This window comes from Sylvia atricapilla, chromosome 6, assembly GCF_009819655.1.
Source record: "Sylvia atricapilla isolate bSylAtr1 chromosome 6, bSylAtr1.pri, whole genome shotgun sequence".
In the NCBI taxonomy this organism is placed as follows: domain Eukaryota; kingdom Metazoa; phylum Chordata; class Aves; order Passeriformes; family Sylviidae; genus Sylvia; species Sylvia atricapilla.
Genome location: NC_089145.1, coordinates 11,039,106 through 11,064,088, shown reverse-complemented (window position 1 = coordinate 11,064,088; position 24,983 = coordinate 11,039,106). Strand labels below are relative to the sequence as shown.

The following is a 24,983-nucleotide window of genomic DNA, read 5'->3' as shown; positions in this document are numbered from 1 at the left end:
GAAGCTGAGTTTATACTAACATAGATGAAAATTCAAATATTCCTGCTGAATGGAATGTGCTCCTTCAAGGATTCCTTCTAGGAGTGATGTAGCTGGACATATCTGTCTGGAGGGCAAAGGTTTCAAATATGAGTTATTCCATGCTGATAAAAACATTGCCTTTAATCTGATCAAAGACCCATTTTAATTTTTCTTTAGATGCTGTTACAGATTCTGCTTCTACAAATGTGGAGTTGAAGTTTCAGCTCAGTTAAACTAAAGACTGTTGGTCTGGAGAATCAGCTTCAGGCCTCCTTCCAGTGTTGAACACATGCTGGGGTGTGTAGGTTTGACAATGTCTGGTCTGATGGAGTAATGACAGAAATTAATGCTGCAGAGTGCAATCAGGTTTTTTTTTAAGCTGCTTTTTCTACTGTCCTCAAAAAGGCGCAAGTGAAACCTCCTGCTGGAACTCATCAAGACCTGAATTATCTCCTTTTGCTGCTAGGTTCTTAAAAATATCATTGCAACTGTCCATTGACATTTCCTTTCTGCATTTGGTTTGGTTTTTTGTTGCATTTTTGTTTGTAAGGAGGCTAAGCAGGTTGCACTGTGATAAAGAAAGCTTCCTTTTATTTTAATTCGCCCTGATTTGAGATCTTAACTCTGTCCCCTAATGTTAAGAAAGAAGCTGGATGAGAAAATGTCAGGGGTACTGGTTTATTCAACCTTCTTCCAAAATTGACAGTTGGAAGTGCTGCTGCTTTTTGTGATATTTCTCAATCTCTTCTTGTTATCAATGAACCCAAAATTATAGCAGTTGGCCAATCCAAGCCATTCACTGCTTGTGCTCACAAACACAGTTGCTTTTGTTGCTGAAGAAGATCCTTGCTTTTGACTGAAAACTTGTTCTGTCTTTAAGGAGTAAGAGAGGAAAAAAATTAGGATCTTAGGAAGTGCAGATCAACAAAAATTTGGGGGAAAAGTGACATGATAGCACTTGATTGAGGAAGAAAATGTGGAATGACAGTTCTGATGGAGAAAGGAAGATGGGGAACTGTGTTCAGGTAATATGGGAGTGTGAAACAGGTTGTTGAAGAAAGCAGAATAAGGGAAAAGGAAAAGTAGGAAAATTCAGCATTACTTAAAAAAAAATCAAAACTTCCAGAGAAAAAGTTTAGAACTTCTAAATATTTCCTGTATTTCTGAAGGACTCCAGGCAACTTTCAGATAAATTGCATTAATTGCATTTGAAACTAGCAGGGAGGAAGTTTTTTTCCTGTTACAATGTGTTTCACAATTGACAATTTAAGAATGCATAGTCTAATCATAACATGTGCAAATGTCACACCTTATTTTCATCTGGATGGCTTTTTCTGTGAGGTACAAAATGTCTGCTCAGAGTTTGTCCTGATCTGGCCTCTAAGTGCTCACAGAAAACAACCATAAAGAGTTGGTCAATAATCAGGTAACAAGGAGCAAACCCTTGCTGCATGCAGCCACACCCATAGTTAGTTTTTAAGAAATATATTCAGGTCATTATTACGCCAGTAGTCTGCGATGGAGAATAATTAAAATTCAGAGCAGTATCAGAAGGGTCAAAACGTGGTTTAATTGAAGCATTTTAGAAAAGCTGCCAGCATTCTGAGAAACGATTTGCTGTATGTGTATTCCTATGGGAAATGATTAAATTAAATGAAAAAGCTATAATATGGCTGATAGCACTTGGTATCATAATAAATGAGCATCACAAAGTCAGTTGTTAATCAGGATTAGAGATTAAATGGGTAGGTCTGACAAGAATCGACTCTTTTCACCTAAGGCAGTTCTGTGGAGGAAACCTCTTCATTTCGATTTTGAACATTATGCACCCAGTCCTAGACAAGTTTCCTGCCAGATACCTTGGCTGGAGGCAGAAATCCAGACCTACAAATATCAGTAAAGAAATTTGCATGTTTTCTACTGCATGAAATTGTAGTACCCTTTTGCCTATGGACAAACCACAGGATCAGCTTTTTGGCCTTTTCCCAGCAGCAATGTTGGCTAAAACTAGTGACTGCAAAAAAGAAGTCCCAGGTGCTTGAGTAAGACATTATTAACTAATATGGCATAATCATTTCTGAACGAGCAAGACTAACAGGAAGAAAATAAAAGGAGTCCACAGGAAGACTGATAAGTGGAGTTATAATAACCACAAGAAGCTGGTGTGCCATTATTCTGTAGAAGTCCTTACTGTAGCTGAGCCAGCATGTTTGCTTTTTTGTGTGGAATTACTTGCTGTACTGGCACTACGATATCCAAATGCTTTAATAAACTCTAACCTTGATGTAGCTACAGCAATTAGTTCTTTTACCTTGTCAACCTGGCAGAAACATGAATGAAAATTCATTTCACATTCTGAAGTGAGGAATCCTTTCAGCTCAGAGAAGGCCAGCAGTGGAACAGCAGGACGCTGGCCAGGAGGGGCCAAGGATTACAAGGAGTGCTCCGAGGAAGCTGATACAGCTCCTTGCTGGCCTGAGAACATTCTGTTGTCCTGCTTGCATCGTTCATGTGCCTTCCAAAGGTGAAACGAGGGGCAAGTATTTTACTTTACCCCTTGTTTCTTCACAAAACACCTGGAAAAGACACAGAATCTTGTTCAGATGAAGACACGGGCACTAGCAATACATTTCTTGTGTTTCCTGCCTTGCCTTGCTGCTGCAGATACTGGAATTTCAATCCAGCTGTTGGCTACCAAGAAGCCACAGGAGTGTGGATGTGTGAGCAGCTACTCTTGCTGTTCCGTCTGTGGTTCTACATAAAGAATTAGTGGTGCACCCACACTCACCAGGAAACAGGGGCAGAGCTGAAGTGGAGTATTATCCATTTCATCACTCCTTTTCATATCTACATTTCTATAGCAATTTACACATAGGTCAGCATAAATTCTACCTTTGCACATGCCAGCATTATGGCTGCTTTTGTTACATTAGAAAATACTGGTATTTAAACCACTATAACCAAACAGAAAACATATTAAGCCCTTTTGGACAGCAATACTGAATTGTAAAGCTTTGTAAGGAATAAAAACTATGAGTGTCCCAATAAAAGTTCTGATTGGATAACCTCTTAAATACAAGTAAAAGAAAATTAAGATAATTTCATTTTATAAAAATGTATTTTTAATACACTCAAATTCTGTTATTTATCTTTGCTTTATCTAGGATATCTCCATGTTTGTCAGTCCTAATTTTGTTATTTTTGACTCCTTTAACGTAAGCAGCTATCTAAGACTTATGATTTATAGAAATATTTCTAATAGCAAAGTAATTTCATGAAAAAGTAAAATAGTTTTATGAAATGTTATTTATTTCAAAAATTTATCAAAAGCTGTGATTCACTTAGTAAATCAGGAATCAAACAGGAAAGCATGTTTCTTTTAGTACTTTTATGTAAACTTGCTGGCTTATTTGCTGCTCCCAAACTCTGTATCTCATCTCAGTTTTTCTCCCAGTGAGCTGTGAGCACTTCCTTGTGTGCCCCTGGGTCTTTCTTCGGTGCCTGCCTTTACTGACCCTCCTTTTAAACAGAGAATTCACCCTGCCTCAGTCAGTCTCCTGTCTTTGCAGACCCAGGGAACACACTTGGCTCTGCAGCTCCAATTCTTCACCTCTTCTGCTAACACAGTTGTGATTACCTCAGCTGTATATTCTGCAAAGCAACCAAAGTGGTTTTACATTTTTCCTGCATAAAAGACTCCCTTTCTATCTACCTCCTCTCCCTATGTTGTGCAGAAATCCAGGAACTACTCTCTGAGTATTTTGCTTTGTCTCCTCAAGTTTAGAAAGGACAGAGGGAAAGGCAGATGGGGAAAGGTGGAAAGGAAGAAAAAGGAATAATGTACCATGCCAGCACAACCAAAATGTGTTTTCTTTTTTATAATAAATCCCAAAATGTACAGTTAAGACTGTGGTCATCACTAGAGGTCAATCATTTTTACTGATCTAAAATGCTTCACAGGCTCCTGAGGAGCCATGCTGGCACATTTCCCAAACACAGGCGTGTCCTGGAGGGGACTGCTCGAAGTTGTGTGACTGGCAGGAGTTCACAAACTGAATGCTGTGTTACTAGATTACTGAAATTCTTAATGTGTGCTTGTAGTTCCTTGCATATAAAAAGCTCTCCCTAAGTGCTGACAATTTATTCTGAGTAAATTTTTAATATAATAAAATCCTGGTCCTGTTCTACTGTACTCATTATTGAATCAATCTAAATGGAAACAGAATGGGATTATAAAGACTAAAATTATTCTAAACAGAACTCTCTGCCTTATTAAATAGAATGAAATAGTATAGCTTGATAAATGTACGTATAACTTGCATAAGCCTCACACACATATTTAAACATACAGTTAAAGTTATAGCTTAAATATTCTTTTTTTTACTCTTCAGAAGTTATGGAAATTTTTGCCTGTTCCACAGCTTGAGTATTTTCACAATCCTTTCTGAACAATTCCAGTTTATTGTTGCATCTTAGCTGTAAAAACTGCATTAGAAAACTTGTGTTTTAAAAATCAGCATCTGCTTGAACACTAATTCATAGATACATGCCCCTTATACTAAGATATTCTTCACATTTGCTTCCTCAAAATGTAAAGTCAACATTACATTAGATTCTCAGCTGTCCATCTGAGGAACAGGCATAAAAAATAAAAAAGCTTGGGGTCCTATTTAAGGAATAGTAAGGAAAGAGCATACTTGTTTCCTTGCAAAAACAAATTAAATCAACTCCTACAAAGCATATAAAGAGATACTCTTGGAGAACACCATGATCACAGGCATTTTTCCGAGGTCACACTGTCACTCTGTGATCCTCAGGGCTTTTTTGCTTCATTTCACAATAGTATAACCAGTTCCACTGATGCCTTTGTAACTTCTGTGCCTGTGCAACTGTATCAAAAGTGTGAAAAAAAGCACGAACTGTGAGTGTCATCTTAATGCCACGAGTAGGAGTTGCTGTCTGCTGCTTATCTCTCCAGGGTGCCACCAGTCCACCATTCTGCAGCTCTGCAAGTGGCATTTTCCCTCAGGGCCATGAAATATAAATATACAGGGTGGAAAACAGAGCAAGAGGGAGGAGGAGGAGGTGAAACTGCCCTGGGTTACAGACATTCTTGCGCCTCTGTCTGGCACTCAGGGCCTGAAGCAGGTTGTGGGCTGGATTAGCTGGACCTCCACACAGTGCAAAACGAGCCTTCAGGAGCAGATAGATCTAACCTGACAGCAAACAGCAAACCCCAAACTATTGTGCAGTTCATCAGCACATTATCTAGTCCAACATCCTGTTCAAGTTTTACGCACATGTTTCTCATCAAAGCCCTAATCTTGTTGGTTTGACTGAAGCACAGCTTGTGTTTTCACTAAAACATATCTTCTAGAACTGTACCCAGTCTCACTTGGAGAAAAAAAAAGTATCAATTAGTGCCACTGGGAATTTTTTTCAGTGACTCTCTAGTTTCACCTCTAGTTCTCTTACAACTTGATTCACTAAAGAGGTGTTCAGTACTCACTATTGTCTTCCTAACCCTTCTCTTTTTCCTCACCTTGCTGTCCAGAGTTAACTGATAAAAGTAAGAATTGATGAGGGACTCCTACATCTTTGAAGAGATGTTTATTAACAAGATGTCCAGTTTTTCTGATCTCAGAAGAATCATACATCAGAGATTTTTGTATTTCCTGGTTTTGTTTGCTTGTTGGGTTGTTTATAATTTTTTTAATCAATCAGTCATCTAAAGCTCTAAGAAAGCTCTATCTCCTTGGCATTTACTCAGGACCTTAATATCCCTGGCTCTATTACAGGGACTGTTTCTTTGCTGCTCCATCTCAGCCTTGCTACTCCTGCTGTTCCACTTCCAGACACTTCAACCAGCTAATGGCCGAACCTTGTTTTCAGCATCTGTCCCCTGGGAAACCTGTTTGGATTCGGGGTTTAGCATCTGCTCCAGCCTTGCCATCTGGCTGGAGGGGGTGGGGACGGCTCCTGGGGTTTTTAGTGGGGTGAAGTAACTACTGAGCTCATGGCTGCATAAAGGAGTGTAGTGCATTCCTCACTGAACAAAATTCTGAAGAAATTTCAGCAAAGTTCTCCTTAGGGGTAAAGCCAACTCCCAGCTGACTAGAGGGGGTTAAAGGGAGCTGTGAAACCACGAGCTGGGCATGCAATGGCATCCTGCTCCCTTGGCTAGAGCCAGCCCTGGATCAGGGACTCTGCAAAGAACCACCCCTACTCTGCCTGCTAAATCTCTGTCTCATCGCAGCACAACTGTAGTGACAAACAGCAACCAAGACTCCTCACAACTTCTGTCTTAAACCTAACTGGATATTTCAAGTAGGTCTCATACAGATGAGGAGAATAAACTCTTCATCTCAAACAACTTTTGGGGGTATTTAATGCATTGCAGTTTGTAAATACTTAAAACCCATAAATGCTGGTGTTATTCTCCGTCAGCAGAACATCCGTCTCTCCCCACCAGAGGGACAAACCACTTCCCCTCTTCCCCCTCTTCAAACATCTGTTTTCAACTCAGATTGTGGTTTTGCCACAACATCCTGCTGGGAGCTCATGCCAACCTGCCCATGATGATCTTTGTAATCTTTCATTTTCTGTTTTTCTGTGTGTAACTTCATGTTTGGCTGTGTTAAAGTTCCATTTCTGTCTCTTTTTCAAGTTACACTCTTGTCCCATCCACACAGGATTGTTTTGCCCATCTTATGTCGTTCTCACAATGATCTGCAGTGGTTTTTGTATTTATTTCAAAACTGCCTAAAATATCAAATACAGTCTGCTGGTGGTATCAGTAGAAATCTAGTAGAAATTGGCCCCTTAAATAATCACTCTTCACTTATCACCTTTTAACTGAGAATTGTAATTTAGCCCGTCCTCAATCCCTTCAGTATGTGCTCAGGGTCATAGCCTACTATGATATTTTAAAGCAAAGAAAGGTACTTATTCTGTACCGTTTCCCCAGCAAACCAGAGAACTCAAAAAATCACCTTTATGATTTTACACCAAAATATGTTGATGAGCATGTTTCAATTTGTAGTTTCATATTTCAATCCCATTTCATCTTTTTTTAAAGATTAATATAAATAGTTCTTTCCAAATTTTCCATAGCAGCACAGTATTTCTGTGCTTACCTTTTTCTTCCTGTTGCCATCTTTGATTTAGCAAAAGTTGTTCCACGATAACTTTGGGTGCTGGTGATTCATCCACTCATTCCTGTCCAAACTCCCTTTGGATCTGTAGGACTGCTTTAAGTACCTTCATGTGCAAGTGTTTTTGGGTTTTTTTTTTCCAAATCCTGGGTTGACATTTGGAATGCTGTTGATGTAGGAATATGCTCTGCATAGCTGGAGTTCATTTGGCTGCTGTCAAATCTGTTCCAGCACAGAACAGCTGATAGCAGCATTTATCAGTCTTTGGGGTTTTTTGTTTTGTTTTTGTTTTGTGGGGTTTTGGGGTTTTTTAATACCTAGATGACATAAAAATTTATGCACAAATTTAGCAACATCTGGCAAATGCACCCAAACGTGGTGATCTTTGGTAGCTGTGCTGTCTTTATATATGATTTCTGGCTTTTCACTGACAGTAGAGAGAATGGTACCCCAGAAAGGCACACAGGTGAAGCAGAGCTCCACAGTCAGCTCCAAGGAGCACATTACTTTATTAAAGCTGACAAACATTGTCTTTGTTACTGTTCCAGCTTTCGAGGGAAAGTACACACGATTGCAAACCCCAAGACAGAAGCCTAGGAGAGAATGTTTATCTTCAGGAGTAATTGAGACCGATTTGCATCCAATATTTGAGGCCTGTGCAATACCACATCGCCCTTTCCGAGATAATTTGAGAGGCTCCGTTCTCCCACAGCAGCCAGAGGTTGTCTCTGAGCATTCCCACAAACAGAGAACAGTCCTGAGCAGCTAATCCCTGCAGCACGTACACTTTTTCTTTTCTCTTCTGAGACCAAGAATTTCATCAGGCTTATCTGGCTAAACGACACAATTCTTTCCAATGTTAATTTTTGTGATTTGAAATCTGACTTCAAAATTAAATTTTTCTATCAGTTCATCTGTTGCATCTTGCAAGATATTTATTCATGTCCCCTTTGTTTGCTAAACAGGTTTGGCCTAATTGCTGTGCTGTGATGGGTGGGCTTAAAGTCTCTTTTGTCCTGCTAATATTGTTCAAAGAAAGTATCTGATGGAAGCGATTATATTTATTTAATCAAAATTTCAAGGATGCTGCAGCTCAGTAGTCCCTTGTAATTTGAAGTCATCTGCCATCTCTTAGGTTGCTCCACTCAAATTGTTGGTGTGTCAGTTTTCATCCAGCTTTACTATTTCATATCCCTCAACACAAAACTACCCACAGCAAATGTAATCCACCACCAAATTGTTCGGATTTGTGAGAAATTATTTTCTAACCTCATAGATGTTTCCTCTTAAATTTGGCTTCCTGTCGACATGAAATGTCCATCTTGACTGAGCCCTGCCTTTATTGTTTTCTGTGAGTCATTTATCCAATTAATCCTGCGGTGGAGTTAGCTATTGTTATTACTTCTGGGCAAGCAAAATGCAAGTACAAATGTCCTGAACAATGCAACCATTTCTGGACATACAAGGTTTTCTTTTTCAGAGTACTTACGGCGGACAATTGCTTACATTCTTTTGCACAATTTTTTTTTTCTTTTTTTGTCCTCTTCACTTTTGTATCCAAACAGGAACATCTCTGGCACAAGCTTCCAGAGCCACAGCACCTTTGTTGATGCTGGTTCCCATCCCATTGTGCTTGTCTTTGCAGCATTTCACATCTGTACATCTGACACAGAGCATTATACACAACCAGCACATCACGAGCCCTCTGCCCTTGGAAGTATACTTATTTTTATTTTTAGAGAAGATATATTCTGCTTCATAAGTTGTTGGATCGGCTTAGCACTGTCTTAGTTTGAAAGACAGGTGTCTGCTAGGGGAGAGCAGAAGCCTCCCTTGGAACGGAGAATGCAAAGCCCCTCCCTCAGAATGATTTTAATTTTGAAATTAAGGGGCTCTCAGGCCATGAGGGGTAGGAATAACAGTTCTTTACTAGTATGTGCAGCAAGGCAAACAAACAATAACTATGGCATTAACAACAAAACAGAACCAGGAACCTCGTGACGGCTTTCACGGCCCAGATGGGAAGGGATGGAGGAGAAACCGGGAAGGGATGGAGGAGAGGCCGGGAAGGGATGGAGGGGAGACCGGGAAGGGATGGAGGGGAGACCGGGAAGGGATGGAGGGGAGACCGGGAAGGGATGGAGGGGAGACCGGGAAGGGATGGAGGAGAAGCTTTGCTTCACAAAACCCCAAGGCAGTCTGACCCCTGTGCCCCTGCAGGACCCTGAGGAGCACCAAGCTGGAAGGGCAGGAATGAGCAGGAATCCCGGGCTGGTGGATGAGATGTGTGAGAAGCTGCGCGGCGGGGGATGCGGGGTACAGCGTAGGAAAGCCCCAGAGCAGTGCCAAAGGAGCGGCGGGGCCGGGACGGGGCCGGCCCAGCTCGGGCAGGGCGGGGGAAGGCGAGCTCAGAACTCCTGGACACACGGGCGGATGCTGGCAGGTCCCTAGCGCTGGACTCCAGTGGTGACAGCGAATTCTCCCCGCAGTAAGCAACAGCTTGGCCGTCCTCCTTCCGATGCCGAGAGCGGCAGAGCAGCTGCCCCCAGCCCTGTCCTTCAGCTGCCCCAAAAATCCTCACGGTATCTTCCCCCTCTGAGAGAAACCCCAGAGACAAAAGAGGTGTAGCCAGGTACTACAACTCCTCCCCTCTGGCCACTCTTGGTTTTGCTTAAGCACCCAGAAGTACCCAGTAGTTAGTGTCCTGGCAATTTACGGGAAGAATCCCATAAGTAAAAAGGAAACAAATCTAACCCCCAATAAGTATTATTGCTTTGCTCCTTCGATACAAAGAACACAGAGATTTAATCTTGTTATCTGTGTGCTGTGACACAAAAGCAGGGAAAGGACTTTGTTGCAGCATTTTGTAATGATATTGAATCTACAGTATTTCACTTTTTTTTTTTTTTTTTTTTTTTTTTTTTTTTTTTTCGTTTTGAATATTTTGGGCAATATCTAGAATTGGAGTATGACTGCAGATCTGGGCAACTCATAAAAGAACAGCATATGACATCATGTCCCAAAATTATGCCACATTGTCACTTGGGTCATCCGGGCCCATATGTCTCCTGTGCTTACTTAGAAAGGCAGACATTCATCGCTGCTTCACAGTTTAGTTTCATAAATTAGTTGCTCATTTTCACACTTGTAATAAGAAAAAAGCCACATAGTGTAAATAACAATTTTTAGCCTTACATAAAAACAAAACAAAACAAAAACCACCAAAAAACCAGTAGCACAAGAAACTGAGAAACCCAGGTTTTAGTCCAGCGACAATCATGGAAAAATCACTAATTTGAGAAAATTATATACAAAAGCAAGTCTGTTATGCTGTTCCATATACGCAAAGACACTCTAGATAAGCCTAGATTTCCTAAAACTGTTTAACTTAACTTTAAAGAGATAGTGCACTTTATCAACTTTCTAAATTGTGTCACTTTTAAATGTTGTTATTTTCTGTATTTGCATTTCTGCTTTTCTCTTTGATATGTGCCTTCATCTCAGAGTCATTTCAGGACGAGGTGTTTGTGAGATTTTTTTTCTCGATGTTTTTATCTAATTGTTCAATAAATTCCTCTCATAAAAATAACTCCCAAAATTTCAAGTACATTGCTGCATGCCATCCCCCCAGTGAAGGCATGACAGTGCATGACTGTATAGTGCCAATTAAATGTTACAACTCACTAACTTATAAATAGCATTGCTCATTTTATCGTGACTACTCATGGAAGTGAAATTACTTCAGTGCTCAGATGCTTGTAGGACGAAGCCTACAGAAGTGACTTACAGAGCACCAAGTTAAGCAGCTCAGTTAAGACTCTGTGACTGAGCCAAGGCCTCCAGAATCACTGAATCATGGAATTGTCATGGTTGGAAGAGACCTGCAGGATCATCCCGTCCAACCCAGCACTGCCCCTGTAAGCCCTAACCCAGTAACCCACATCTCCCAGGTCCAGATTCAGACGCCTCTTGAACCTCTGCAAGAACCTACTGACTGACCACCCGGACAGTGAAATTGTTTTCTAACATCGAATCTGAATCTCCCCTGTCTCACCTTGTGGCCATTTCTTCGGATCCTCTGCGGGCACAGCAGGAGAGACGGGCCCTCACCTGGCCAAGGCTCCTTCCACCGAGTCAGAGAGATGCGGCCCCTCCGGAGCCTCCTTTTCTCAGGCTAATCTCCCCCAGCTCCCTCAGCCGCTCCTCCTAAGACACATTTCCTAGACCTTTCACGAGCGACAGCTCTGTTTATATTGGTTTTCTGACAAAACCTTGACACAGGTTCAGGACTTTCGTTCTCCTGTTTTTCCGCACCGCGCTAAACGCCAGCACGGCAGCAGCCGGTGCCCGCGGTGAGGCAAACCCGTGTCCCCACGCACCCTTCCATCCTCCTGAGCCGCACGGCTCTGTCCGAAAACGGGGCGCGGACGCGGGAGGGATTTTCAAAGGAAGGATTTTCGCTAAAACAACGGATCCCTCAGAGCACTGGGGCGGCCGAGGAGCGGAGCGGTGCCGGGCCGCGGCTCCCGTGACGGCCCGTTCGAGCGGGGCCGAGCTCCTGAGGCGGCGGGGGCGGGCCGGGACCGCGTCTCCCGCGTCTGCCCGGTGTCGGTGCCCGGCCGTACCCCGATAATATCCCCCCGGTGTCGGTGCCGGGCCGTACCCCGGTCATACCCCCCCGGTGTCGGTGCCGGGCCGTACCCCGGCCATAACCCCCCGGTGTCGGTGCCGGGCCGTACCCCGATAATATCCCCCCGGTGTCGGTGCCGGGCCGTACCCCGATAATTTCCCCCCGGTGTCGGTGCCCGGCCATGCCCCGGTCATATCCCCCCAGTGTCGGTGCCGGGCCGTGCCCCTGTCACATCCCCCCGGTGTCGGTGCCGGGCCGTACCCCTGTCACATCCCCCCGGTGTCGGTGCCCGGCCGTACCTCGGTCATACCCCCCCGGTGTCGGTGCCCGGCCGTACCCCGGCCATACCCCCCAGTGTCGGTGCCCAGCTGTACCCCTGTGACATCCCCCCGGTGTCGGTGCCCGGCTGTACCCCTGTCATATCTCCCCAGTGTCGGTGCCGGGCCGTACCCCGGTCATACCCCCCGGTGTCGGTGCCGGGCCGTACCCCGGTCATACCCCCCCCGGTGTCGGTGCCGGGCCGTACCCCTGTCACATCCCCCCGGTGTCGGTGTCCGGCCGTAGCCGATCGCGGCCCCGGCGCCGCCGCGGCCGGACTGCATCTCCCGCGGCGCCCCGCGGCGGGGCGGGCCGGGCCGTGCGGCGGAAGGGGCGTCGCTGCCGTCGGCGGCGGGGGCAGCTCTATCCGGGCTCTTGGCGCTCTCCCTTCCTTTCGCGCCGGCGGCCGCTGGAGGCGGCGGGTCCATGTGCGCTCGGCGCGGCCCCGGCCCCTGCCCTCCGCCCCCCGCGCTGCCCCCGCCATGGACCCCAGCGGCATCATCGAGGCCCTGCGGGGCACCATGGACCCGGCGCTGCGCGAAGCCGCCGAGAGACAGCTCAACGAGGTGAGGGCGCCGCCGGGCCTGGGCCGGGGCCGCGGCGCGGGGGAGCGGGGCCGAGGCCGGCCCGCGGGAGGGGGAGCGGGGCGGGCGCGGAGAGGGTCCCGCCGGCTCCCGGGCCCGTCCGCCCGCGGGCGCGGCCCCTTCCCGCCGGCCGCCGCGGGCCGGGCCCGGCGCGCATTGTCCCCGCACATGGCAGCGGCGCCGCGCCGGGCCGGGCGGGGCTGCTCGGGCCGGGGGCAGCGGCCGAGGCCCCCGCCTCGCCCGGCGGTGACAAACTGCCTCCATTGTCTCCGTGCTCAGCCGGGAAAGCGGGGATCTGCGAGGGGGCTTTAAAACCGCCCTTGTGCAGGCCCCGGGTGGCTCCGGCTGGACACAGCCCTGCCTGGGACCATCGAAGCGACATCGGTCTGCGGGTGGTAAAAGCGCTCATTTGTCAGCGGGGAAGGAGGCGGCAAGAGCCCCGTCGGTCCGCGAGCAGTGCAGCCTGTGAGAGTGGCCTGGGCTGAGCTCAGAATCAAATCTGATGGCCCGGGCCGAGTTGCGGATCAGATCTGGCAGCCTGGCGGTGCTGGGTGCTCCAAACGCCGTGGGCTCGGCGTTCGGCAGGGCTGCCGGGGTGGGTGTGCTCCCTGGGTGGATACGGACACGTGTCCGAGGGACGGGGGCAGGCAGGGTTCCCAGCACAGGTGTGTCATCCGCTTGCATCGCGCTCCTCTGCCAGACCGGCATGTAAAAACCCAGCTGGTCCCAGTTCCACGGGCTTCAGTTTTGGGAGAAGATTATATTTTTGTTCTGCTTAACCTCACCTGAGAGGTGAAAACTTTATGAATGGGGCTTGTAGACATGTGGAGAACAAAAGTGTTTTACTGTTTGACCCAGAGAAAAGATGATGTCTTGTTGGAGGAGGTGAAAGGTAAACCTGTGTGGCAGCTCTTGTGGTGCCTTTATTTGGCTTTTTCCACAGACATTTTTCCTTGTTGCTCCTAAGCAGATTTTGGGCCTGACGATACTCATGTAATGCAACAGATGTTCAGCAGAGCGTAGATAAAGGTGGGCCAAATGTTCTGCTGGCAGTGGAGAAAATTTCGAAAACTAAAGGTATAGCTTCTCAGAAAAGAAAAAGGTGAATCTTGCGTGTTATTTAATAAATAAATGGCAAATAAATGTTAGGTACCTTTGAAATAGATAGCTCTAAAACGACTCAATAACTGTTTGAGGCTTGTATAAAGTAATTGCCTGCTTTTTCCAGGTACTCTGTTAAAAAGTATGTTAGTGTTTGTTATTTAAATCAAAAATGTAAAAAGTGTGATGGCCTATAAAGACAGTAATATCTATGAAATCTTAAGCTGGCCCCAAAGTGCATTGTTTTTTCGTGTTTGATGGATGTCAATACTTATATATAGTAACTTGCTTGAAGTCTATTTTAGTTATTTTCTGCAGGTATTGAGTTGCTGAAGGTGCAGGAAATTAATGTTCACTGCCAGTCGGGGTTCTCAGCAAATGGCAAACTCTGGCAGGAGGGATCATGCTCACTGGCTACTGGCTTTTGTTCTCACTTAGGAATCAAAACCCCATGGTCCATCGTGTACTACACAAGTGCTAAATTGGCATAAAATCTGAATATTTGTGCCCCTTTAAAAACACCAGATATTATTGAACCAACATGTAAGAATTCTTTGTTGTGGAAAATGGAGCATCACTAATTTTTCACAGATATTTTGTCGTACAAATATGTGCTAAACCAGAAGTCTGCAAGCACTTAAACATACATATAGGTTTATTCACATGCGAGGTCTTGGTTTTACTTAGGTTTATTGAAGTCAGTTATGCGTTATCTTGCAGGATGCTGGTCTAAATTTGTTGAATGTTAGAGCAATTCTGTTACCAGTTAATACTTAATTACAGTTGTGAGGGTCTCTTTGTAAAGATGAGATCAGCAGCAGTGAACACTTGGCCGGGCTGCACAGGTGTTTTTATAGCTTAATAGTTGTCCTTGGTTGACCTTTCCGTTTACTTTTATTTGTCAGAAGTGCCTCTGTTCTGCTGATGGGACTGGCTTTCAGCAGAATGGTCATTTTACCTTACCAGAAAAGACTGTGCATCAGTCAGTAATTGATATTCTTGATTAGTGCAAGAGATATCTAAGTAGCCAAGCGTTAACCAAGTATTTGGATCTGTCTTCACCAAATCCTATCAATCAACAAAGTTCTCCTGAATGGAGAAGGGAACAGGAGCGTATGATTCTTGATTTGTCCAGGCTCTGTTATTTTTTCTTTGACCTTTGCTAAGTCCTGAATTATTCTATGGTTTATTTCTCCTTACACTAAGTTTTATCAGGTTGTATTGCCTGCACATAAAAGGCTTTGAGAACTTTCAGAGTTGAGATAATGTTAAAAAGCAGGTATTTTGGTCTTTGTCTTTACTTTTCTCACTGCAAAAAGAAGTTATAGGGAATGAGATCACTGGCTCTTGTGTCTGAGAACTTTCAGCTGATGGGGTACCCTGAAGTGTTCACCCATCTCTGTCCCTGTCTCACAGGGGAAGGCTGTGTTTTACCAGGACTTAAAACCAGACTCTTCAAAGAAGCTACTGCAGAGCAGCAGGAAGATGTTGCTGTCTTTTGAAATAGTCTTCGTGCTTCATGTATAAAGTGTTTCTCAGAAATTTGATGAAAATAGATATTTTTAACTATGCAGCTATGGAATGACACTGAAAACAATACAGAATGTTGTTTCATCTTTTATTATCAACATATTTATGAAGGTGCAGTTGCTAGATAATACTTTCCTTGCAGGCTTTTTCTTTTAATTCCAGGGAATTTATAACTTCACTGTGATGGATCTCTTGTAAGTCTCTGAGATTGACTTTGGTGCGTGAGCTATTAAGACGTCTTTTTAGACTAACAACCCAAGTTTTATGTCTGACAATGTTTAGGGGGAAAAATGTGCTATCCCGTATAACTCATCATTTTTTGTGAGTCAGAGCTCAACAGAGTTTGTTTTGGAAGACATCCTGGTGCTCTCCTGGAAAGTGGCTTTCAGAAGTTACATTTAAGGCTTTTCATGTTCTAATATGAGTGGCAGGGAAAGGATAAAGAGGAAATCTTGTTGGCTGGCCACCATCACCATTGATTGAACAGTGCAGTAGGGCCTCGTTCAGCGCCTTTCACTGCCTGCTGCAGGGCTACAAATGTCAGAAGGGTGGAATGGTCACACTATGGATTGGATTCTTAGCTGCTGAGAGTTTAGAAGGGAAAGGTTGTCAGAGGGGAAGAAGCAAGCTTCTTACATGGAGTCTTTCAGATAGGATTTTCCAAATGCTGGAATGCTATGGATACTTTGGGCGAGGTGTTTATAGTGTTATCTCCAGCTTGAATTTTTTTTAAACGTTTCTAACATGGTCTGCATGTGTTATATCTACAGCTCTATATTGTAGTGTGAGAAAAAGAACAGAGCATGAGTTTCTTGGCTTGGAATATCAGATCATGGGGTGTCTTTTGAAGTTGTTGGTGTGACATTTTACCCGAAGTACTTTGGTTACTTTCACTTCCCCCATCTTCCATCTGTATACTCCTGTGTGTGCTAGATGAGGGATTCTTTCAGAAAGGGTGTTTTGAGCTGCATGTGCCAAGGCTGGTCCAACGCTGGGATCCCCTTGGGGGCTGTAAAGAACTGAGGAAGAAGTTTTCCTCTTGGTGCAAGTTGTCCCACATGGAGTAAAATCCGAGCAGAAAGAGCCACTTGTCATTTTCTCATGACTGAGCAAACAGTTCCTGTATGTGCCTAGCAAGCCTCTGCTAAGAGCACATTGCTTTTTCCTCAGCCAGCAGCAAAGCAAAAAGTCCTTCAAACTTGCAGACAGGGATGAAAGGAGCATCAGGGATGTTTGCAGGAACTGCTCTGTGTGTATCTTTTGTGGATGTTAACCTAGGTTTGCATATACATTGTAGCTGCATAAGAGGTTGCAGAACTAGCTTGCAAAAGCCTGAGGTCAGAATAACTTCCACACCTGCTGAGTTCTTAAAAAGAATTAGGAGTGCTACTGGGCAGTTTGCTGATTCAGCGTGGCCTTACAGCTCCTGACCTTACCTTTCTATAAGAAAATAGTTTCATCTCTGTAATAATAATGTGTGCCCAGTTCTGCTATGGCCCAGATGAAAAAATTGCATGTAGGTTTTTTCCCCCAAAATTGGAATGGAAGAGAAGCATTGAATTCTTATTTTTTCATCTACTTTAATTTTAAAATGTTAGCCTTTATTCACATGTGTGCTACTTTGAATAGCTATATAAATAACCTGGGGTTCCAGTTCAGCAGCATATAGTAAGTGTTGCTCATCTGTTCTGCTTTTTTGGGCAACAGTAAAGGAGGTGCCTATTGTAGTGTGTTTGTTATGGTATGTCAGCTTCCTGATGTCTGAAAAGAATGCATGGAGCTCCTTTTACCCGAGATGAAACTTGTTTTTATCATTTCGAGGCACGCAGGCTTTGTGTGAGAGATGAATATTCCAGCATTAAAGATTAATGTAACATACTGCAGTGAGTATCATTAGTGGAGGGAAAGTGTTTTTCCACGTTGTAATTAACTATTCATAGTTCACATGCCATGAACTGGTCTCTTCAATGTGAACTCTGAATTTCATTCCTCTTTTGGATTATGCAGCTGGTATGACACTTTTCTCAAAAGTCACTTTTAGCACATGTCTAACAAAGCAACCCTGCTAGGAAAAACTGCAATGGCCTGTGCTAAAAGATTGTGTGTTCTGGAGCAGTGATTGGTGTTAACAGACAGTGGTGCAAGGTTTGTGGTCTGATAGAACACATTCCTCAGCTAGCCAGGCTGCTAGCCAAGATTGCTCTTGGGAAGAGTCCCCGAATTCTTTGGCTCTTAGACAGCAAAGTCATACCAGTGACATGGCATGTTGGACCTTTTGTAAGGGGGAAGGACTTGAGATGAGTTTTGGTTTTGTTTTTCTTTAAATGCTGAGTTAAGCGCTGGAAAATAAAAGTCAAAATTTTATCAGTGTCAAAACTTTCAAGTCTTGGAAATTTTCTGTTCTTCATGCAGTTTGGAGTATGTGATAGTGACCATTGTGAAATGCTGATTTTAGTTCAAAAATGAACCTAAAATAGGTGTGGGTTTTAGTATGGTTGTTTTTTTTAGCAGTGCAGTCAGTGAAAAAAGGAGCATGCTGTCCTGAGAGGCAGCCCTCTTGGGGGAGTAAAATTATTAAAGATGGAAATAGCTGAAAGAGATGTGGATTCAGTGTTTTTTAATGGTGTAGATACAAAAAAGGCACCTATGGTGGTGTCTTATTTTAGGTTCAGTTGGTTTTTTCCAAGTGCCAGTAAAATATTGGGTGTTCTTTTTAAGAGTGAAGCAGAGCAAAGGAGCACGTGAGAGGTGACTCTAGTACGTGGTGTTTTATTTGAGCATTCAGTACACACTTGCCTTCATGGAACTGTCCTTGCTCATCTCTACATCCCAGTTTCTCTGCAATCACCTGCCTTTCAGTGGCTTTGGAAGGAGGTTATGGAGAAGAGTTTGGGAGTTCTTTATATTCCATAGAGAATGCATGGAAGTGTTAATGTAGCTCTTTGTGAATGTAGGTATTAACGGAGAGGATTAAGAGCAGGCTTTGATTGGCAAGTACAAGGTATTTTACTTGTATTAAAAGCACAGATTATATCTCGGCTGAATCTGCTTTGAACCACTAAAGGTGATAAAGCAGCTCATCCTCATGGTTGGTTGGAGTCTGATGCTTCAGATGCTAATAAGGATGACACTTGTAAGATTTAAAAAGACCCAAACAGATAATTGTGTAGTTGTTGCAGCTTTGTCCCTTAAAGCTTGCTGTAGTTCAAAGAACCCAATGAAAATATATTAATCCCACATAATAATAGAATTGATATTTCTAGGGAGCTTCTGTAGCCTGCTACAGACACAGGCTCAGTCCTGTCTTTGTAAATAAAGAAAACATTTTTTGGTATATTATTAAATTTGTGTGTTTGGCGATTTTGTGCACTGCTGTCTAGTTTTTGTTTCTTTTAAGACATAAGATTTTCTAACTTAATTTCTTTTGGTTTCCTGTTAGTTCCTTAGTAGCTCTTAAACGTTATTTCCATATTTGTTGCTAAAATGGATGGGGTTTATTACAAGAATAGCGGTCATTCATCATGGGAAAGGGAAAGTTATCCTTCATTTTTAAAATTATCGGATTAAATGCTTCTGACTTTGCAAACATTGCAAATTTTCACTATAGAAAAGGTATCTGTTAAGCTTATAGCCAGTGTGGAAAGACATCAGTTGGCACTTTTAAGTCCATTTTATGCAGACTAATATGACCTTATTTGTAAGTGAGTTAAAGGTTATTGAAACTGAAAGCTTTCTTCAGGTTCACAACACGTTAAATACAGGAGCACTTCCTCTGACATTAGTGTTAAGCGTATAATTGAGTGCTGTGCTGAATTAGGGTCTGATGTCATTCGGAATGTGCTGCAGGACTCTGTGTGTCTATTAATGTTCCTTAAGGAAAAGAGGAACTTAACGGACCTGGAGCTGCAGGAGAAATCAAACCTAATTAGTAAATTTTATTTTAAATTTATTTATTCAACCGTTACTTGGCAGTTGAAGACAATAGCGCTTTTTTTATTTTAAATTTTTTAAATTATTATTTGAAAGCGTGCTTGCTTCTTGAGGACTTGGGGAATTTTAGAGGGACATGGGTCAGCAGGATGTGTGCTCATATTGCAGTGTCAGTTACTCTCAGTTCATCAAATCACACTCTGCAAATAAACATTTCAGTGGGACCAGATGCTTCTGGGTGCTCTGGAGCCTGTAGAGTTTTAGTGCATAGGATGAATGTGTACAACAGTGTTTTTTAACATTTTGGGCAGATTCTTGAGTCAAGTTTGTTCTTCATTTGAAATGTGTTCTAAAGAACAGGAGATAGAAAACAAGCTACGCTAACCAAATCTGGGTGCCAATGGCTGTCCCTTTTACACTTGTTTATCCTGGAACCTATTGGAGTTATTTGCTCAGGAAAATGAAAGTTGAAGAGAACATTCTGGCACTGTAGGAGTGAGCTGAACAGCGTTATACACTTAGGAGGAATCTTGACATCATTTCATACTGTCAGAAGAGCTTTTGGTCCTACTAAAGGAATGGAAGGATAATTTCTGATTATTTTGCTTTATGATATGAAGTTGCTGCAGTATCTGAGGCAGCCATTTGGTTTTCCTAAATAGTGTAATTTCAATGGTTTTGAAAGTTACAAGTGGGTAAGAGGTGTTTTCAACAGGTTAAATTATGTGGATCTATGCAGTTGTCTTTGATAGGGGAACTGCAAAGAACATAGGAAACAACACTGCCATGTGAGTGACGATAAAGCAGAAAAGCAAAGCTGTTTGGAATTTGGATCAGGTAGATTTGGGCTTGTCCAACAGAATTTCTCTAAGGATGAGGTCCCACAGCTTTTGTGGATAAGTGTTCCAGGCCTTGGCCTCCCTTGTGAATTTTTTCTCGTGCATATAATAGGGATTTCCCGCTGTAACTCATGTCCAAGGACTCTTCACCTCGAGGAAAATTATATTGGATTTCAGTTAAGAAAAGGAGAGTTAGTTTTTAAGGATTCCAACTCACTTTTCCCGGCAAAATTAATTTATTGTCTGGAGTTCTTGATGCTTGGGGAAGGTGGGTACAGGGTGTTATAATAATGTTAAGGTTTGTTTCCGTACTGAAAATGCAATCCAGTCCTTCATTTATCAGTGACAGTTCTCATTATGGTAAGAAAAAACATGTTTTGTTTTCTTCCTAAGTGAAACTCCTGCAAATCCTTGGGAAGTTGTCACTCCGCAGATGTGTGTCCGTTTGGATCTCCCTGTTGCTTTGCCGTTCTGTGGTTCTGTGGACAGCTGCTGCAGTAGTGCATCAGCGGTCCCTTGAAACTGGTGTTTCAGAAAGATGAAGTAGGAGTTGGACTTAGTTTTAAAACATAGCTCCCATCTGTTTTTTAGCTTATTATATAATGAACTTGTGCCTTGCTAAAGGTCACTGTAAACTTGCTGTGCTTGGGTTTTTCGGGCTGTTCAGGTGCTCTTGCTTCAAGTGTTTGTTCTGAATGGGGAACATGTTTGGTGACTGGAAGGCTGATTCCTGTTCAGTGATTTCTTTAACTCTGTTACATTAAATGGTAGGGTTTTTCCTCCCCGTTGCTGTCTTCAAAATACAGTGAGCACAAAACTTTGGAATGCTTTAGCTGATTAGCTGACTCCTGTGCAACTGGCTGGATTGCTGGTATTCTATTGATTGCATTACATCATTATAAAGACATTGTAAAACTTAATGGGAGTATTCTAAAACTTAACTCTCTTTTTTTTTGTTTTCATTCCTCTCTCCATAGGCTCATAAATCAGTGAACTTTGTTTCAACTCTGCTTCAGATCACTATGTCCGAGCAACTGGATTTACCAGTGAGACAGGCAGGCAAGTTTTCAAAGGTTTTTTTCATTGTATCTACTGTAATGGTGCATACACGCGAGTACACATGCAGATACTGTTAAAGAATTCTAATGGCTTTAATGTCAAGCACTCAGAAGTTGGGAGTTGCTCAAATTAGTCATCAGGAGCTTTTATCTGGCACCATACACTGAGTAAGAAAGACAGAAAGAAAAGGTGTGTCTGGCTCTTGAATGATTCCTTCACCTTTATCTCTAGTGAACATTCCTGGGGGAACAGAATGGTTTATGATGCTGGTGCACTTGGTCCAAGGAGGTCATTTAAACTTGTACTGTGAGCACAAATGTTTCTAAACACATTAAGTAGAAGAAAACAAATTATGTGTTTTCAAACCCTGCTTATTCGCATGTGAGCCATCAGTAAAACTGGATATTGATTATTGACAAGCTCCAAACATCACCTTAAACCTGATCTAATTACTTACAGAGGTTTTTAGTACAATACTACAGTGTGTTTTCTGACTGGTCAGGAGGATGTGATCTGGATTGCTTATTTGGACCTTGCATGTAGTAGACTACTCTAAGCTGTAGCATAAACTTAGCTTGCATTTTTATCATGCTGCTTGGGGGTACCATTCGAATGATGACTCACAAAGCTTAGTGCTTTACAAGTATAACATGCAAAAAGAAGTTGGAAGAAAACCTGAAATTTCACCCTCCTCCATATAAGCCAATTAAACCCCAAAGCATCCTGTGGAGAGTGGGGATGGCTCATTCAAGGCCCAGCTTACAATCAGTGTGTGTTTGCAAAGCAGTTAATGATGAATCCCACTGAGGGCTGGCTGAAGCCTCTGTCACTTCAGCCTCGCAAATAATCTGCTGAATGTTTCTTGACTTCTGCAGACACCTTCAGAAACCTCTAGTTTCTGAATCTTCAAAAGGTGCATGTGAAATTTAGGAAGACAAGATGCTTTATGGATTTCTATGTAGAATTAGATTAACAGTAACTTTGTTGCCAGTTTACCATTGAGATTTACTGTTGCATGTTGGAAGTACTTTTTTAAGTGCTGTGATTTACATTCTGCCACACAAGCAGTTTGGATTTAGTTGTCAAGTGGTAAATTCAAGCTGTGTTCCTGGAACCTGATTGCTACAAATTGCTGCAGCCCATAATCTGGGTATAAAGGAGCTCTCTTTCTCTAGCATTCACTCCTGTATCACAAACTTAATTAGATTTTTTTTACAAGGGATGTTTTAGGTTGTCATTAGTATTGATCAGCTTTTCTTTTTCAGTTTTAATGAAAATATTGAGCAAATCATTATAATGGATTTTTCAGAAGTGTGTTGCTAAAGAGTTCCACAACTACTTACCTGAATCACAGATGAAAGCAATACCTTTAGTATTTTCATATTAAATGGGTGAAAGAGTATAAATTTAGTAAATTATTGGGTTAATAATTGCATGGTTTATGTATTTTGATTCTCCTACTTAGGAAGGGCCAATGCATTTGTAATTTTGATCAGTTTTGTTCTAAAAAATATTTGCTTGCAAGATACGTGTTTGTTTTGTGCTCTGAATGGCTGTCAGCTGACTTGCCACTCTTGTTTCACAGGAGTTATCTACTTGAAAAATATGATAACCCAGTATTGGCCGGACCGTGAAAGTGCTCCAGGAGAGATCCCACCTTACTCCATCCCAGAAGAAGACAGACACTGTATCCGTGAGAACATTGTAGAAGCCATTATCCACTCTCCTGAGCTGATCAGGTACACAGATTCAGCCTCTGCATGCATTGCCTGTGGATTCTGACTATTGGATTTCTTTTTTTTTATTATTTTTTCTCCCCAGCCAAGATCACCCACGTGCTAAGCATCATTGTCACACACTGTGTATCCTAAACATAGAACTAATGTAGCTAGAAAAACAGTTTTCAGCTTGTGTCACATTTAGAAATTTAAAATTCTTTAAATGGAGAATATTAAGTAGAAACTACAGAACCTAAACCTTCTAAACAAAAAGAAAGTCTAAGAATGGACAGTATTTGCTGCTTCAACATTACAAGAATATTATTAAAGTAATAGTAGTAACTTCTTTAATTATTGTGCTTTTGATTTCCAGAGTACAGCTTACTACTTGCATTCACCACATTATCAAGTATGATTATCCAAGTCGCTGGACTGCAGTTGTGGAGAAAATTGGATTTTATCTCCAGTCTGACAATAGTGCTTGTTGGCTTGGAATTCTTCTCTGTCTTTATCAACTTGTGAAAAATTATGAGTAAGTTCTTTCTGGTCTTTCTCCATATAAACCAGCAGGATTAATATATTTGTGTCTATTTTTTGTACTCTTTGTTTATATCGTAACCATGTAGAATTGTCTGTGGGACTGCACAGAAGTGATGGAAATGTAATCTTAGAAAGTATTCTTGACTACTTGTGCAGATGCTGGCTCATGTACCTTCTTCGCTAAAAATTACAGTAAAACTGCCTTTATTAAAAGTCTGAATTCAGGAAAAAAAAGGGTGTTTTAAAACCTTAATGTGGTAGTTGTTTTTTATGGGTTGATGGCAGTAAGAAAGTTGGCTCAAAATCATGACTTTTGTAGGAATTTCTTTTTAAAATCAGGTTTAAACTTTTAAAATCTGTACTCTAGTACTTGGTGACAGTAACCATAGAAGGGTTTCAGAGTGTAAAATCTGGAATGCTGGGAGCTCAGAATTAAACTGACTTTGGTATGATCACTTGGGTGATCAGAGAGGACAATCCTTGAGTTGGGGAATTGTAGTGGAACTATTGGAATCCACAATTTACTCTTTCAAAGCATTGGAATGCATAACATTTCTGTTTCAGATTCTTGATTTAAAATGTTGCATGGAAAAATTTCCATCTAATTTCATTAGTTTTATATTAATCTGTAAAACAGCGAACGTCAGTTTCTCAAAAATACTTTTACAGGAATTGCCATCAAGATCTTTGTAATCCCAAGTGGGAGTTTCAGTGGCTGAAAATTGCAAGTCCTGCTAGGAAAGGAAAGCAAAAAATGGCTCCCTTGATTTTCAGCTTAAACATCTTTAACCAAATATGCTGCAGAGATCTGTGAGCTGTAAATCAGGAAGTGTTCAGTGGTAGTGACTTAGGATGGTAGAAATCCATGTGTAGGGATCTGAGTGTGTCACTGTGTGATAAGGTCACAGGTGTGTCTGTAGTCTCAGCTGAGGCCAGAACTGCTCCTGCTTGCTCAGCTTTCTGGTGCAGTCAGCAAGGGTGAGTTTCATGTCACGAATCATGTAGGAATGTGCACATTTCAGGGTGTTTCTGTCAGTTCAGTGGGACACGAATCTGTGTAATGTTATGACTTCGATCAAGTTTTTACTGCCTGAGTTGTAGGAATATTTAAATTTGGAATTTTTTTTTCCTTAATATGAGACATATCTTGAAGCTTTTCACTTTTTTTTTTTTCCCTTCAAATTCAGCCAGCAAGATTAAATGGCTGCTCTTTGCATAGTAATTTTTTCTAGTATTTTTCTTTTTTTTTTTTGGTAAAAATTAGAAATTTTCCTGAGCAACAATTTAATCTTAATGTTTGGGTTTGGTTCAGAAAATGCATGAAAACTGTATTATTGAACAGGATTTTGGAGCTCAGTGTTTTGTAGTAGTTCTTGCAGAACATGCCATCTGGCAGCAGATTGAGTAGTCTTTTTCTTGTTATATTCTGAAAATTGCCACTATTTAGGAAGCTGAGTATTGATATTTAATATTAGTGAAGTCTACAAAAATGTGTTTGGAAAACAAACTGAAGCTCAATCCTCTAGCCCAGAAATCTCCCACAGGAGTCCAAGTGTCTG

At 42.3% G+C, this 24,983-nt stretch overlaps 1 protein-coding gene and 1 long non-coding RNA gene across 3 annotated transcripts in view; one reads left to right on the top strand and one right to left on the bottom strand.

Annotated features, from left to right (window-relative positions):
- Positions 1-3,052: 3,052 nt before the first annotated feature.
- The window catches only part of IPO7 (importin 7), a 43,236-nt gene continuing 21,305 nt past the window's right edge, over positions 3,053-24,983 (top strand). The window contains exons 1-4 of one of the 2 annotated variants that reach the window (XM_066320767.1): positions 12,513-12,689; positions 21,085-21,166; positions 22,752-22,905; positions 23,258-23,416. In XM_066320767.1, coding sequence (XP_066176864.1) covers positions 12,606-12,689; positions 21,085-21,166; positions 22,752-22,905; positions 23,258-23,416 — 479 coding nt within the window. In that variant the 5' untranslated portion in view covers positions 12,513-12,605. Of the gene's footprint in view, positions 3,058-12,512; positions 12,690-21,084; positions 21,167-22,751; positions 22,906-23,257; positions 23,417-24,983 lie in introns of those variants that run through there. The other variant, XM_066320766.1, reaches the window with a different exon arrangement.
- Positions 9,085-11,479, bottom strand: LOC136363170 (uncharacterized). The gene is made up of 2 exons (XR_010743912.1): positions 11,230-11,479; positions 9,085-9,770 (listed from the first exon to the last, which is right to left on the bottom strand). It is a non-coding gene; the product is annotated as an uncharacterized lncRNA (long non-coding RNA).